Genomic DNA, 14,331 nt, shown 5'->3' on the forward strand with positions numbered 1-14,331 from the left:
TTCCATACCTCTTCTGTGCGCCTCAACCACTCATCCACCACAGGAGCTTCGGTCTGGCTTGGAGTCCACGTAGCCAGGGCCGGCTGATAACCCAGAACACACAGGAAGGGAATCAGCCCGGTGGAGGAGTGTCGCAATGAATTCTTGGCGTATTCAGCCCAAGGAAGGAATCGGGCCCACTCCCCCTGCTGGTCCTGGCAGTGACTCCTCAGAAACCTCCCCAGCTCCTGGTTCATCCTCTCCACCTGCCTGTTAGATTGAGGCCTGTACCCGGAAGTGAGGCTGACTGTGACCCCCCAGCTTCTCCATGAAAACCTTCCATTCACGTGATGTGAATTGGGGGCCACGATCGGAGACGATATCCTCCGGAAGGCCATAGTGCCGGAAGACCTGCTGGAACAGTGCCTCAGCAACCTGAAGAGCGGTAGTGAGACCAGAGAGAGGGATGAAACAGCATGATTTTGAGAATCTGTCCACAATCACCAAAATGGTGGTGAAACCATCAGAGGAGGGGAGATCAGTGACAAAATCAATGGACAGATGAGACCAGGGACGCTGAGGCACGGGAAGGGGAAGGAGTTTTCCTGCTGGAGCGTGCAGGAGAGATTTAGATTGCGTACATACTGAACATGAGTTGACATAGTGTGCAACATCCTGCGCCAAAGTGGGCCACCAGTATTTCTCAGAAAGGGATTGAGATGTGATTATGATGTAGAAATTGTCCTCGTTAAAAGAATCAAAGGACTTCCAAAGTTTTTGTAGAATTAAGATAGACTTTGGTACACAAGCAATAGAGCCGAGATGGTCTGCAGAGCAAGTAACGTTCCACCTCTCAGCTCTCAGTTTATATACAGTTTCATCCTTCCTCATATTACACACCTTTTTAGGTTAATCCCTCCTTGTTTAGTTCCTCCACCATTGTTTCCAAGTTTTCACCTCTTGACCGCTCCGCCCACTTCCTTATTTTATAATAGTGGCGCAATCTGACTTATTTTCCTTCTATTCAACCTGTTTTATGAAACAATGGTGGCGGGACCAAGCCCTGTCATATAAAAAATGACAGAGCCATTTCCTGGTTCTGTTCTAAACCTTTAATTGATTCTTAAACATAGTATGGACATTTTCTTTTAAACATATCATGTCCATTTTCTGAGCCTCAATCAATTCTCAGAAGTTGTAGGTCAATTTCCTGAGCCATTTCCTGGCTTTGTTTCAGGACTCTATCTTTTGTACCCTGTCCGGCCTCTATCTTTTGCACCCTGCTTGGCTATGTCATGTTGTGGTTAACTGTGCATTGTCAGCTTGTCATGTTGTGATTAACTGTTCTCAACTGAAAAATTAACTATGCTCAACTGAAAAATCTCCAATAATACCTGGGTGTCCAGGGGCGAGGGATGTGTGTGCCCAGGTCAGCAACCGATCTCTGACCCCCATGGGGACGTAGATGCGCTCCGGAGGGCAGGCGGCAGGAGCGGGTTCCCTCTCCAGAGCCTGGTGGATATTCACATGCACGTCCCAAAACACGGGACCAACAATACGGGAGGACCGATTGATGTGCTGTCGGACACTCACAGGGCCCTCCACCGACATGGAACCACAGGGTGCGGGAAAGCAGGTCCTCCGACATCCTGGTGCCCAGGCGGTAATCCTCCTCTCTGACCAGGAGATGGTGGGATTATGGAGTTGGAGCCACGGGAGGCCAAGGATGACTTTGTGCATGGGTGCGGAGGTGATGAGGAAGGGAAGGCTTTCCTGGTGCTTGGGTCTCACGGTGAGGGTGAGAGGAGCTGTGACGTGCGTAATAGTGCAAGGGCCTGGTCAATAAAATTCACCACGGCACCGGAATCCTCTAGAGCTGTAGAAACAGATGAGGGACAGCCAGCTAGTGAAATCGATACAAAAAAAGGTTTGGCGGAAAGTGATGCAGTACTCACGCCTAACCCAGGAGACGGATGATCATGGGGCCGTTTCTCTGCTCTCGACATACCGGACACCGTTGAAGCTGGTGTTCAGACGTGGGGAGGCGTGTGGCCTCTACCTCCATGGGTTCAGGCTCTGACTCAGAATGGTCAACGAAGGAGGGAGAGAGGTGATGGGGGTGCCGACGCTCCCAAAGAAGGTTATCCAGACGGATGGCCATCACGATGAGTGTGTCTAAGGTTAGATTATCTTCTTATCACGCCAACTCCGTCTGGACCTCTTCGCACAATCCTCTTCTGAATAGGGTGCAGAGCGCCGGCTCATTCCATCCGCTGGATGCTGCCACTGTCTGAAAGGTGAGCGCGTACTCTGCTGTGGTCTGGCCATCCTGCTGTAGTTGGAGTAGGCGCTCACCCCGCTCTCTGCCCTCCGGTGGATGGTCGAAGACCCCCCTGAACAGAGCCATGAACCCCTCATAGGAACCAAGCTCCTCCTCTCCTCTCTCACAGACGGCCGTAGCCCACTCCAACGCCCGTCCGGTTAGCAGTAACCGTGGTAACTTTGGACCGCTCCGTGGTGGGGGCTCCCATCTGATGAGTGAAATAGAGGGAGCACTGGAGTAGGAAGTCACGGCATTTAGAGGGAGACCCGTCATATTTGTCCGGGAGGGACAAACGGGCATCGCTGACCTGGGCAGACTTTTGGATGGGCTGGGGTGCTGGCTCGCTGGGTCGACTTGTCCTCCGCTTGTTGCAGGTGACGCCCCTCGTGAAATGTCGAGACGTTGAAGAACGCGGAGGACCTCATCCATAGCCGTCCCCAGTTGTGCCAGCTGGTCGTGGTGTTGGCAAAGTGGGTGTCCCTGTTCACTGACCATCTGGGAAATGTCCTGATTAACAGCTGCTTCCATTTGGTGAGGCAGTATTCAGCAACATCGATGCAGGGAGTGAGGAAGCAGGTGCAGTTAGTGAGTTTAATATTAAAGAACATAGATGGATACAAAACAAGAGAAATGTCTGGCAAGGAAACATAACCAATACTGCCTGATAACTGATAACAAAAGAGTGCTATATCAAGGGTAAGTAATCAGGGAGTAATAAAGTCCAGGTGTGACTGATGATGAGACGCTGGTGTGCGTAAAGATGTGTTGCCAGGACCGGTGGTTAGTAGACCGGCGACGTCGAGCGCCGGAGAAGGGGAGCGGGAATAGACGTGACAATTAAATGCCTTTTTTTCCCTTATCAATCTACACAAAATACCCCATAATGAAAAAGCAAAAACGTGGTTTTAGAAATGTTAGCAAATGTATTAAAAATAAAAAACAGTAATACGTTATTTATTCAGACCATTTGCTATGAGACCCGGAATTGAGCTCAGGTGCATCCTGTTTCCATTGATCATCCTTGAGATGTTTCTACAACTTGATTGGAGTCCACCTGTGGTAAATTCAATTGATTGGACATGATTTGGAAAGGCATATAAGTTCCACAGTTGACAGTGCATGTCAGAGCAAAAACCAAGCCATGAGGTTGAAGGAATTGTCCGTAGAGCTCCGATGCATGATTGTGTTGAGGCACAGATCTGGGGAAGGGTACCAAAACTTTTCTGCAGCATTGAAGGTACCCAAGAACACAGTGGCCTCCATCATTCTTAAATGGAAGAAGTTTGGAACCAACAAGACTCTTCCTAGAGCTGGCCGCCCGGCCAAACTGAGCAATCAGGGGAGAAGGGCCTTGGTCAGGGAGGTGACCAAGAACCCGATGGCCACTCTGACAGAGCTCCAGAGTTCCTCTGTGGAGATGGGAGAACCTTCCAGAAGGACAACCATCTCTGCAGCACTCCACCAATCAGGCATTTATGGTAGAGTGGCCAGACGGAAGCCACTCTTCAGTAAAAGGCACGTGACAGCCCGCTTGGAGTTTACCAAAAGGCACCTAAAGACTCTCAGATCATGAGAAACAAGATTATCTGGTCTTTTGAAACCTAGATTGAACTCTTTGGACTGAATGCCAAGTGTCACATCTGGAGGAAGCAGGCACCGCTCATCACCTGGCCAATACCATCCCTATGGTGAAGCATGGTGGTGGCAGCATCATGCTGTGGATATGTTTTTCAGCGGCAGGGACTTGGAGACTAGTCAGGTTCGAGGGAAAGATGACGGAGCAAAGTACAGAGAGATCCTTGATGAAAACCTGCTCCAGAGCGCTCAGGACGCGCTCTGAATGTCTCTGAATGTCCTTGAGTGGCCCAGCCAGAGCCCGAACTTGAACCCGATCTAACATCTCTGGAGAGACCTGAAAATAGCTGTGCAGCGACGCTCCCCATCCAACCTGACAGAGCTTGAGAGGATCTGCAGAGAAGAACGGGAGAAACTGCCAAAATACAGGTGTGCCAAGCTTGTAGCGTCATACCCAAGAAGACTCGAGGCTGTAATTGCTGCCAAAGGTGCTTCAACAAAGTACTGAGTAAATGGTCTGAATACTTATGTAAATGTGATATTTCCTGTTTTTGCTTTGTCATTATGGGGTATTGTGTGTAGATTGATGAGGGGAAAAAAACTATTTAATCCATTTTAGAATAAGGCTGTAACGTAACAAAATGTGGAAAAAGTCAAGGGGTCTGAATACCTTCCGAATACACTGTATGTCTTTGTCTATGCTTGATTATGTGTGTGTGTGCGTGTCCACACAGAGAGAGCGAGAGAGAGAATGAGAGGCAGGTGAGAGAGGCAGGATAGAGATAAAATAGAGAGAGAGAGAGAGAGAGGCAGAAGAGAGAGAGTCAGGAGAGCGTTCAGTAAAGAACACTGGGCCGCAGCCTCAGACTCACTCTAAACTAACTGTCTATTAGGCCAGTGAGTAGGGGGTCAGTCGGGTCGCAATGACTTGATAGGGCACTGTTAGCGCTCAGTTGGTGTCATGATAAGTGGATGTATCGTATCGCATTGCCAGACATACTGTATTCTCACATCAGCGGCTGGAGACGAGTCTAGTGGATGTATTGAGTTGCACCACCCCACCCCACCCCACCCCACCATTTTGCCCTAAGAACAGCCTCAATACAAGGTGTCGAAAACATTCCACAGGGATGCTGGCCCATGTTGACTCCAATGCTTCCCACAGTTGTGTCAAGTTGGCTGGATGTCCTTTGGGCGGTGGACCATTCTTGATAGACACGGTTTACTGTTGAGTGTGAAAAACCGAGCAGCGTTGCACTTTTTGACACAAACCGGTGTACCTTTTACAGTACCATACCCCGTTCAAAGGCACTTCGATTTTTTGTCTTGCCCATTCACCCTCTGAATGGCACACATACACAATCCATGTCTCAATTGTCTCAAGGCTTAAAAATCCTTCTTTAACCTGTCTCCTCCCCTTCATCTACACTGACTGAAATGGATTTAATAAATGACAATAATAAAGGATCATAGCTTTCACCTAGATTAATTTGGTCAGTCTATGTCATGGAAAGAGCAGGTGTTCTTAAGCTACTTGGGTCAGGGTCTGATCACTACTTTTCCATCAGAGCAAGGCATGCACATTGCATCTATGCCAGTGAAATGTGCTGATACAGTGGGGGAAAAAAGTATTTAGTCAGCCATCAATTGTGCAAGTTCTCCCACTTAAAAAGATGAGAGAGGCCTGTAATTTTCATCATAGGTACACGTCAACTATGACAGACAAATTGAGATTTTTTTTCTCCAGAAAATCACATTGTAGGATTTTTTATGAATTTATTTGCAAATTATGGTGGAAAATAAGTATTTGGTCACCTACAAACAAGCAAGATTCCTGGCTCTCACGGACCTGTCACTTCTTCTTTAAGAGGCTCCTCTGTCCTCCACTCGTTACCTGTATTAATGGCACCTGTTTGAACTTGTTATCAGTATAAAAGACACCTGTCCACAACCTCAAACAGTCACACTCCAAACTCCACTATGGCCAAGACCAAAGAGCTGTCAAAGGACACCAGAAACAAAATTGTAGACCTGCGCCAGACTGGGAAGACTGAATCTGCAATAGGTAAGCAGCTTGGTTTGAAGAAATCAACTGTGGGAGCAATTATTAGGAAATGGAAGACATACAAGACCACTGATAATCTCCCTCGATCTGGGGCTCCACGCAAGATCTCACCCCGTGGGGTCAAAATGATCACAAGAACGGTGAGCAAAAATCCCAGAACCACACGGGGGGGACCTAGTGAATGACCTGCAGAGAGCTGGGACCAAAGTAACAAAGCCTACCATCAGTAACACACTACGCCGCCAGGGACTTAAATCCTGCAGTGCCAGACGTGTCCCCCTGCTTAAGCCAGTACATGTCCAGGCCCGTCTGAAGTTTGCTAGAGTGCATTTGGATGATCCAGAAGAGGATTGGGAGAATGTCATATGGTCAGATGAAACCAAAATATAACTTTTTGGTAAAAACTCAACTCGTCGTGTTTGGAGGACAAAGAATGCTGAGTTGCATCCAAAGAACACCATACCTACTGTGAAGCATGGGGGTGGAAACATCTTGCTTTGGGGCTGTTTTTCTGCAAAGGGACCAGGACGACTGATCCGTGTAAAGGAAAGAATGAATGGGGCCATGAATCATGAGATTTTGAGTGAAAACCTCCTTCCATTAGCAAGGGTATTGAAGATGAAACGTGGCTGGGTCTTTCAGCATGACAATGATCCCAAACACACCGCCCGGGCAACGAAGGAGTGGCTTCGTAAGAAGCATTTCAAGGTCCTGGAGTGGCCTAGCCAGTCTCCAGATCTCAACCCCATAGAAAATCTTTGGAGGGAGTTAAGTCCGTGTTGCCCAGCGACAGCCCCAAAACATCACTGCTCTAGAGGAGATCTGCATGGAGGAATGGGCCAAAATACCAGCAACAGTGTGTGAAAACCTTGTGAAGACTTACAGAAAACATTTGACCTGTGTCATTGCCAACAAAGGGTATATAACAAAGTATTGAGAAACTTTTGTTATTGACCAAATACTTATTTTCCACCATAATTTGCAAATAAATTCATAAAAAATCCTACAATGTGATTTTCTGGATTTTTTTTCCTCATTTTGTCTGTCATAGTTGACGTGTACCTATGATGAAAATTACAGGCCTCTCTCATCTTTTTAAGTGGGAGAACTTGCACAATTGGTGGCTGACTAAATACTTTTTTCCCCACTGTATGTAACTGTTACGTTCCCCAGCAAGAAAACCAAAAATTGTCACTCAAACAGAAAGGGGAACTAACAGAGTCACTGACAACAACCAAAACAAAACAGGTGGGGTTTTAGGAGGGGTTCTACAAGACACTCATGGGGGTGTCCACTGAAAGTTGACTAGCAACAACAACTGGGACCCGAAACACACCCACCCTGAGCGCCCACTAAATTTGACCAAGAAGAGGCAAACAAAAGAAAAACCCACACCAAGACAGGAAGCAAACCAAAAAGTGGAGCAAAACAGAAACAGCAAAGATCAGATAAAGGATTGTTTGTCTAGAAACCAAATAAGGAGAGCCAACTAAAGGTGTTTACCCTCCACATCGCTCATGACAACAGGAGCACTGGGCCAGCCACTCTTAAATAGCACCTGGGACAGCACAGGTAAAACACCTTCCCACTAACGAGATGACAAACCAGCGCAGGTGTAACACAAACGAGGTGACATCAATCGGTGCGCCCCACGTGCTAACGTGGTAAGTCCATCCTCTAAATATAAATGGAAAAACCAAAGCCTGTAACAGTGACCAATGATATGTGAACAAGCACTCTGTACATTGTATTTTGTTGTGTTTTTATAATAGATGCTGAGTGTATGAGAGGGCTCCACAATGCTGTATAGACTGTGGATTGTTATCAGACAGACAGCCATACCTTGTGTACTACTGTTGTAATGCTCTCTGAATGTATGTTGCTAGTGAGAGAGCTCCAGAACGCTGTATAGACAGTGAAACTGACAGACAGCAATATACCTGCTTTAATGCACTCTGTGGCACCGTTGGCCAAAGCTCTGGAGATGGAATATTCCTCGCCCTTTATTGATCCATCTATCTATCCCCCCTTTCAATCTCCCTGTCTGTTCCAGTCTTAATCCTGATGTCTCATCTCATACCTCTCCCTATTGGTTTAATTCACCCCCTGTTTCATTCCCTTTCATTTCTATCCCTTTATCCCTTTTAAATCTCACTGTTTCCATCCTCCCTCTCCCTCTTAATCTTTCACTTGTTTATCATCTGATCATCTCTCTTTTATTAAACCCCATGCCCCCAGGTGTGTATGAACCTTCCTAGTCCACAGACACTGAGACACGATAGTTTGGGACGCACAGCCCGAACATGCACCTTCCCAAAATTCTCAACCAACGCGTTTCCTTGTACGCGTCCTCTATTCATTTGAATGTGTTGACAGTTGAAGAAATAGCTTGTGCAGCGCTGAGAATTCGAAAAGTATGAAAACCAACGGTCCAATATTCTAGAACATTGATGTTGTTTACTGAATGTTGTGTTTCCCGTCCCAGGTTACAAGGCCCTGTTAAAGTGTCTGTCAGGAAGGTTCTGTAGCAGGGAGCTCATCGGCATCATGGGGCCGTCAGGGGCCGGGAAGTCCACTCTGATGAACATCCTGGCTGGGTACAGGTGAGACATGGGGCAGAATGGGCTGGGTCCAGGTGAGACATGGGGGAGGATTTTTATTTGGATTTCATGTAATGGACATACACAAAATAGTCCAAATTGGTGACGTGAAATGAAAAAAATAACTGGTTTCAAAAAATTCGAACAAATAAATAACGGAAAGAGGTGCGCGTGCATATCTATTCACCCCCTTTGCTATGAAGCCCCTAAATAAGATCTGGTGCAACCAATTACCTTCAGAAGTCACATAATTAGTTAAATAAAGTCCACCTGTGTGCAATCTAAGTGTCACATGATCTCAGTATATATACACCTGTTCTGAAAGGCCCCAGAGTCTGCAACACCACCAAGCAAGGGGCACCACCAAGCAAGCGGCACCATGAAGACCAAGGAGCTCTCTAAACAGGTCAGGGACAAAGTTGTGGAGAAGTACAGATCAGGGTTGGGTTCTAAAAAAATATTCAAAACTTTGAACATCCCACGGAGCACCATGAAATACATTATTAAAAAATGGAAAGAATATGGCACCACAACAAACCTGCCAAGAGAGGGGCGCCTACCAAAACTCACGGACCAGGCAAGGAGGGCATTAATCAGAGAGGCAACAAAGAGACCAAAGGGAACCCTGAAGGAGCTGCAAAGCTCCACAGTGGAGATTGGAGTATCTGTCCATAGGACCACTTTAAGCCGTACACTCCATAGAGCTGGGCTTTACGGAAGAGTGGCCAGATAAAGGCTGTTGCTTAAAGAAAAAAATAAGCAAACACATTTGGTGTTAGCCAAAAGGCATGTGGGAGACTCCCCAAACATATGGAAGAAGGTACTCTGGTCAGATGAGACTAAAATTGAGCTTTTTGACCATCAAGGAAAACGCTATATCTGGCGCAAACCCAACACCTCTCATCACCCGAGAACACCGTCCCCACAGTGAAGCATGGTGGTGGCAGCATCATGCTGTGGGGATGTTTTTCATCGGCAGGGACTGGGAAACTGGTCAGAATTGAAGGACTGATGGATGGCGCTAAATAAAGGGGAATTCTTGAGGGAAACCTGTTTCAGTCTTCCATAGATTTGAGACTGGGACGGAGGTTCACCTTCCAGCAGGACATAGACCCTAAGCATACTGCTAAAGCAACACACGAGTGGTTTAAGGGGAAACGTTTAAATGTCTTAGAATGGCCTAGTCAAAGCCCAGACCTCAATCCAATTGAGAATCTGTGGTATGACTTAAAGATTGCTGTACACCAGTGGAACCCATCCAACTTGAAGGAGCTGGAGCAGTTTTGCCTTGAAGAATGGGCAAAAATCCCAGTGACTAGATGTGCGAAGCTTATAGAGACATACCCCAAGAGACTTGTAGCTTTAATTGCTGCAAAAGGTGGCTGTACAAAGTATTGACTTTGGGGGGGTGAGTAGTTAAGCATGCTCAAGTTTTCTGTTTTTTTGTCTTATTTCTTGTTTTTTTCACCCCCAAATATATTTTGCATCTTCAAAGTGGTAGGCATGTTGTGTAAATCAAATGATACAAACCCCCCAAAAATCAATTTTAATTCCAGGTTGTAAGGCAACAAAATAGGAAAAATGCCAAGGGGGGTGAATACTTTCATAGCAGTCCTACGCTACAGTCCTGAAATAGTAAACCATGGACTTTATCTGATCTGAGAAAGTGGCCAAGATGTAGGAAGACTGTATTGAATAAAAAAGTCTCTGCACACTTAGATCAGATGCAAGTTTCAGTCATTTACTGTGTGTTTCTGTGTTTGTGTAACAGAGAGACGGGGATGAAGGGTCAGATCCTGGTGAACGGGCGGCCGAGGGATTTGCGTAGCTTCAGGAAGATGTCATGTTACATCATGCAGGACGATATGCTTCTGCCAAACCTCACCACGCGGGAGGCCATGATGGTGAGGTCACCTTGCTGTTAGACATGCTGATGGTGAAGTCACCTTAGAGATGTAGGCCATGATGGTGAGGTCATAGTTAGTCATGCTGCTGCCACACCTCATCACACAGGAGGCCATGATGGTTTTGTCACCCTTCTGTTAGCCATGTAGGCCATGATGGTGAGATCACCTCAGATATGTAGGCTATGATGATGAGGTCACAGTTAAACATGCTGCTGCCATGCCGCACCACGTGGGAGGCCATGATGGTGAGGTAACCTTATATTACTTCCATGTAGCATGGGAGACCATGATGGTGAGGTCACTGTTAGACGCATGGATAATGTTGTTGGATAAGGTGGTTGGCATGGACCTCACCCTTCTAGGGTCCATTTTCTCATGTTATGTCTCTCTTATATTAGGTGGCTGCCAATCTGAAGATGAAAGAGAGCATGCAAGTGAAAAAGGAATTGGTGAGTTTGACTTAATATACTGTAGTTTGGTAATATTTGATATATATGATATTATAAACACCTCACATCAAATCAAAAACAATTTTATTTGTCACATGCGCCGAATACAACAGGTGTAGACCTTACTGTGAAATGCTTACTTACTTTGTGACCGACCGGCTCGATTTGGTCTTATGTAGCAACATTTGAAATTGTGTTTTTTTTACATTGGATAAAAGTAGAAGCTAGAAAATGGTATATCATACACTACAGTTGAGGAACAATGGGAAAGTAATTCTGCTTTGAAAATTGATCAATTTGTAACCTCACTTTTGAGAAAATGGCCCTTGAACGTTTTGGTACCCACTGGAGAGCTCTTCTTTGTCTATACCCATTCAGCATCGTTCACACCCTTATAAGCTTTAGCCCCACCCATCTCTTTAAGGATTCACATGTGAGGCTATGTACTAAACAACCAAAGATTTCAAGACTAAAGGCTGGTTTATTCTATGGGTGTGTCCGTAAATTTAATCTGGAGTGCCAGAGTGTGCTCTGGGCGTTCGTAAACTCAGAGCGTTGTCAGATTGGCCGTTCGTAAATTGAGAGCGTTTTGCTCTCGGAGCGCACACTGGATGCTCTGGCCGAAAAGTAGGGTTGAGCAGAGCGTTCTGACCTAACAACAGCAGTCAAGCATTCAAGCTAACTGGCTAACGTTGGCTAGCTAGCTAGCTACTTTCAGACACAAATGAGAGAACAGCTCACTCTGACCATTTTACTCACCCTAGCAGAGCTGGTTAGGCTGTTTTGATGTTATCCAGAGCATTGGTGACTGCAACTCTGCTGCTGGCAACAATTTAAGTATGCTTTTCTTGCCAACGTTTACTGACACCGGCCATATTCAATGGGTGTTGAGCGTTCGTAATTTTGTCAGTTATTCTGCGTTCTGGCACACTCAGACGAGAGTGCTCTGAAATCGGAGTAGATAGCCAGAGCTAATTTACCAGCTACGTCTATCGACAGTTGTCGCAGTGACATCATAAACATTCTATTTGATTAGTTACTTGCATAGTGGAGTCTTTTGTTTAGACATGTAGATAGCTAAACAATGAACCATTATCCCAACTCATAACTTTACTACCCTGCATGAATCTGCAGGTAGCTAACCAACCAGGTTCAATGTTAGCTAGCTAACATTAAGCTATAACTAGCAATGAAAATGGCTCTGAGATACGAATAATATTACTACACAGATCATACATATAACGTTAGCTAGCTAGCCAGCCAGCTAACATTAGCAAGCTAGCTACCAGTTCACTTTAACTTGAAATGTAAACAACTTTTTGACAAAATTAGAAACGTGTAATATCTGAAAATGTAGCTAGCTAGACTTTCTTACCCGTATACATGGATGGACACTTCTCCCTCTCTGTCACGGATGCCATGGTTGCCCTTAGTTTGAAGATGTAATCTGGAGCCTTCTGTGTGTTCCCTTTTCGACTCCGTCTGCATATTTGCAATCAAACGGCAGAATTTTCTCCATCTCCTTAGCTATCATACTCTAATTCCACTGACCTCAGAATTCGGTCCTCCAGAATGTGGCGAGCAACACTTATGCAGTTCTCCAAAAAAGCTGCGTTAGAAAGGATTACCTACACATACTGACCAGATCATATTATAGACAGAAGCGTGCTACATGGCAGACCAATCCGATCTCATCTCTCGGCATGTCCAGCCCACTCATTATCTCAGCCAACCATGGCTAGCGGGAAGGTTGCTATCTTTTCCCATGGCTAAACCAATTTATTCGTATTTACAGATGGCATACAAGTTTGTTATTACGGCACATGAAAGTTCACGTTTCAGAAGGCATTTCTGCGAAAAAAACGCATTTTGATTTTTTAAAAATAGTTTACCTTCAAATGGCGCTACTGTGAAGTAGTGACGCGCGACATACACCTAGTTTCCTGAAATGAGTCACATTTGAAAATTAAATGTATTAGCATCTCAGTTTAAAGCACCCAACATTAGCATACCAATGGTGAAAGTTCTAAGACTGTTTTGTGAGAAACAAAGCAATTACTTTTTATAGCACACACACCTATACATTCAGATGGACTTAGCCATATACACCAAGCATAGGAAAACAAACTATTCTTTGTGTCTTACAGGAGCCATTACATTTAGTCTAGCTCTCTGTATACATCAAAGAAAGCAGATTCACAAAAGTAACCTGTATAGCCATCACAAATGGATATATAAATTATTGAGTTGCAAAGGAAGAAATTATTAACACATCATCGTCAAATAATCAACATCCAACGTTTTAGGAGAAAGCTTGAAATCTACCCTATGCTGAAAGTAGAATCTAGAATGTCTACCAAACCCCAAATCCCAACATTTCTGCATCATATTACCACTTCTGTGAAAAGAGTTACAAAACCTAACTGAATAGTTGGTCCTACTCGGTGGGCTGGCAGGCTGTCTAAAATGTGCTGGAGGATTTCCTCTTTCTAGGTTCCAACAGCACCTGACCATATGCCCTTCCCTTTTACAGAAATCACAACAACATTTTGTGGGCTGTTTGGGATTAACCTCTGGACCTGTCCCAATTGCTGCAATGAACTATTTAGGTAGCTTGGCACACTAGAGAGCAGCATGGATGCACACACCGCACCTGTAGGTTGGACTGTATCCGAAACAGACAAATCACTTTGGAGCCTATTTGTACTCTGTTTTAACAAATCTCTCTGCACGTCATGTCGAAATTACATGCCTGGAGTTCTGATTGCAAGTGCTGTATTTTGAGCTCTTATGTCCTCTTGGACTTCACAGTGGTATCAAGCATGTTCATCGCTATTTTTTGGTTTCCCCAAGTAAAAACACAACAAGCTCTAGAACTAACATCTTCTTACGTTTGTTCTTATTTACAGTGGAGAAAAAAAGTATTTAGTCAGCCACCAATTGTGCAAGTTCTCCCACTTAAAAAGATGAGAGAGGCCTGTAATTTTCATCATAGGTACACGTCAACTATGACAGACAAATTGAGATTTTTTTTCTCCAGAAAATCACATTGTAGGATTTTTAATGAATTTATTTGCAAATTATGGTGGAAAATAAGTATTTGGTCACCTACAAACAAGCAAGATTTCTGGCTCTCACAGACCTGTAACTTCTTCTTTAAGAGGCTCCTCTGTCCTCCACTCGTTACCTGTATTAATGGCACCTGTTTGAACTTGTTATCAGTATAAAAGACACCTGTCCACAACCTCAAACAGTCACACTCCAAACTCCACTATGGCCAAGACCAAAGAGCTGTCAAAGGACACCAGAAACAAAATTGTAGACCTGCACCAGGCTGGGAAGACTGAATCTGCAATAGGTAAGCAGCTTGGTTTGAAGAAATCAACTGTGGGAGCAATTATTAGGAAATGGAAGACATACAAGACCACTGATA

The 14,331-nt window shown here is 45.1% G+C and overlaps 1 protein-coding gene across 1 annotated transcript in view; it reads left to right on the plus strand.

The window, feature by feature from the left end:
• abcg4a (ATP-binding cassette, sub-family G (WHITE), member 4a) overlaps positions 1 to 14,331 on the plus strand; it is a 53,468-nt gene that overhangs the window by 20,296 nt on the left and 18,841 nt on the right. The window contains exons 3-5 of the mRNA XM_041894551.1: positions 8,428 to 8,545; positions 10,314 to 10,446; positions 10,848 to 10,898. Of these exons, the coding sequence (XP_041750485.1) occupies positions 8,428 to 8,545; positions 10,314 to 10,446; positions 10,848 to 10,898 (302 nt within the window). The remainder of the gene's footprint in view (positions 1 to 8,427; positions 8,546 to 10,313; positions 10,447 to 10,847; positions 10,899 to 14,331) is intronic.

Source organism: Coregonus clupeaformis, chromosome 13 (genome assembly GCF_020615455.1).
Source record: "Coregonus clupeaformis isolate EN_2021a chromosome 13, ASM2061545v1, whole genome shotgun sequence".
Classification (NCBI taxonomy): Eukaryota; Metazoa; Chordata; class Actinopteri; order Salmoniformes; family Salmonidae; genus Coregonus; species Coregonus clupeaformis.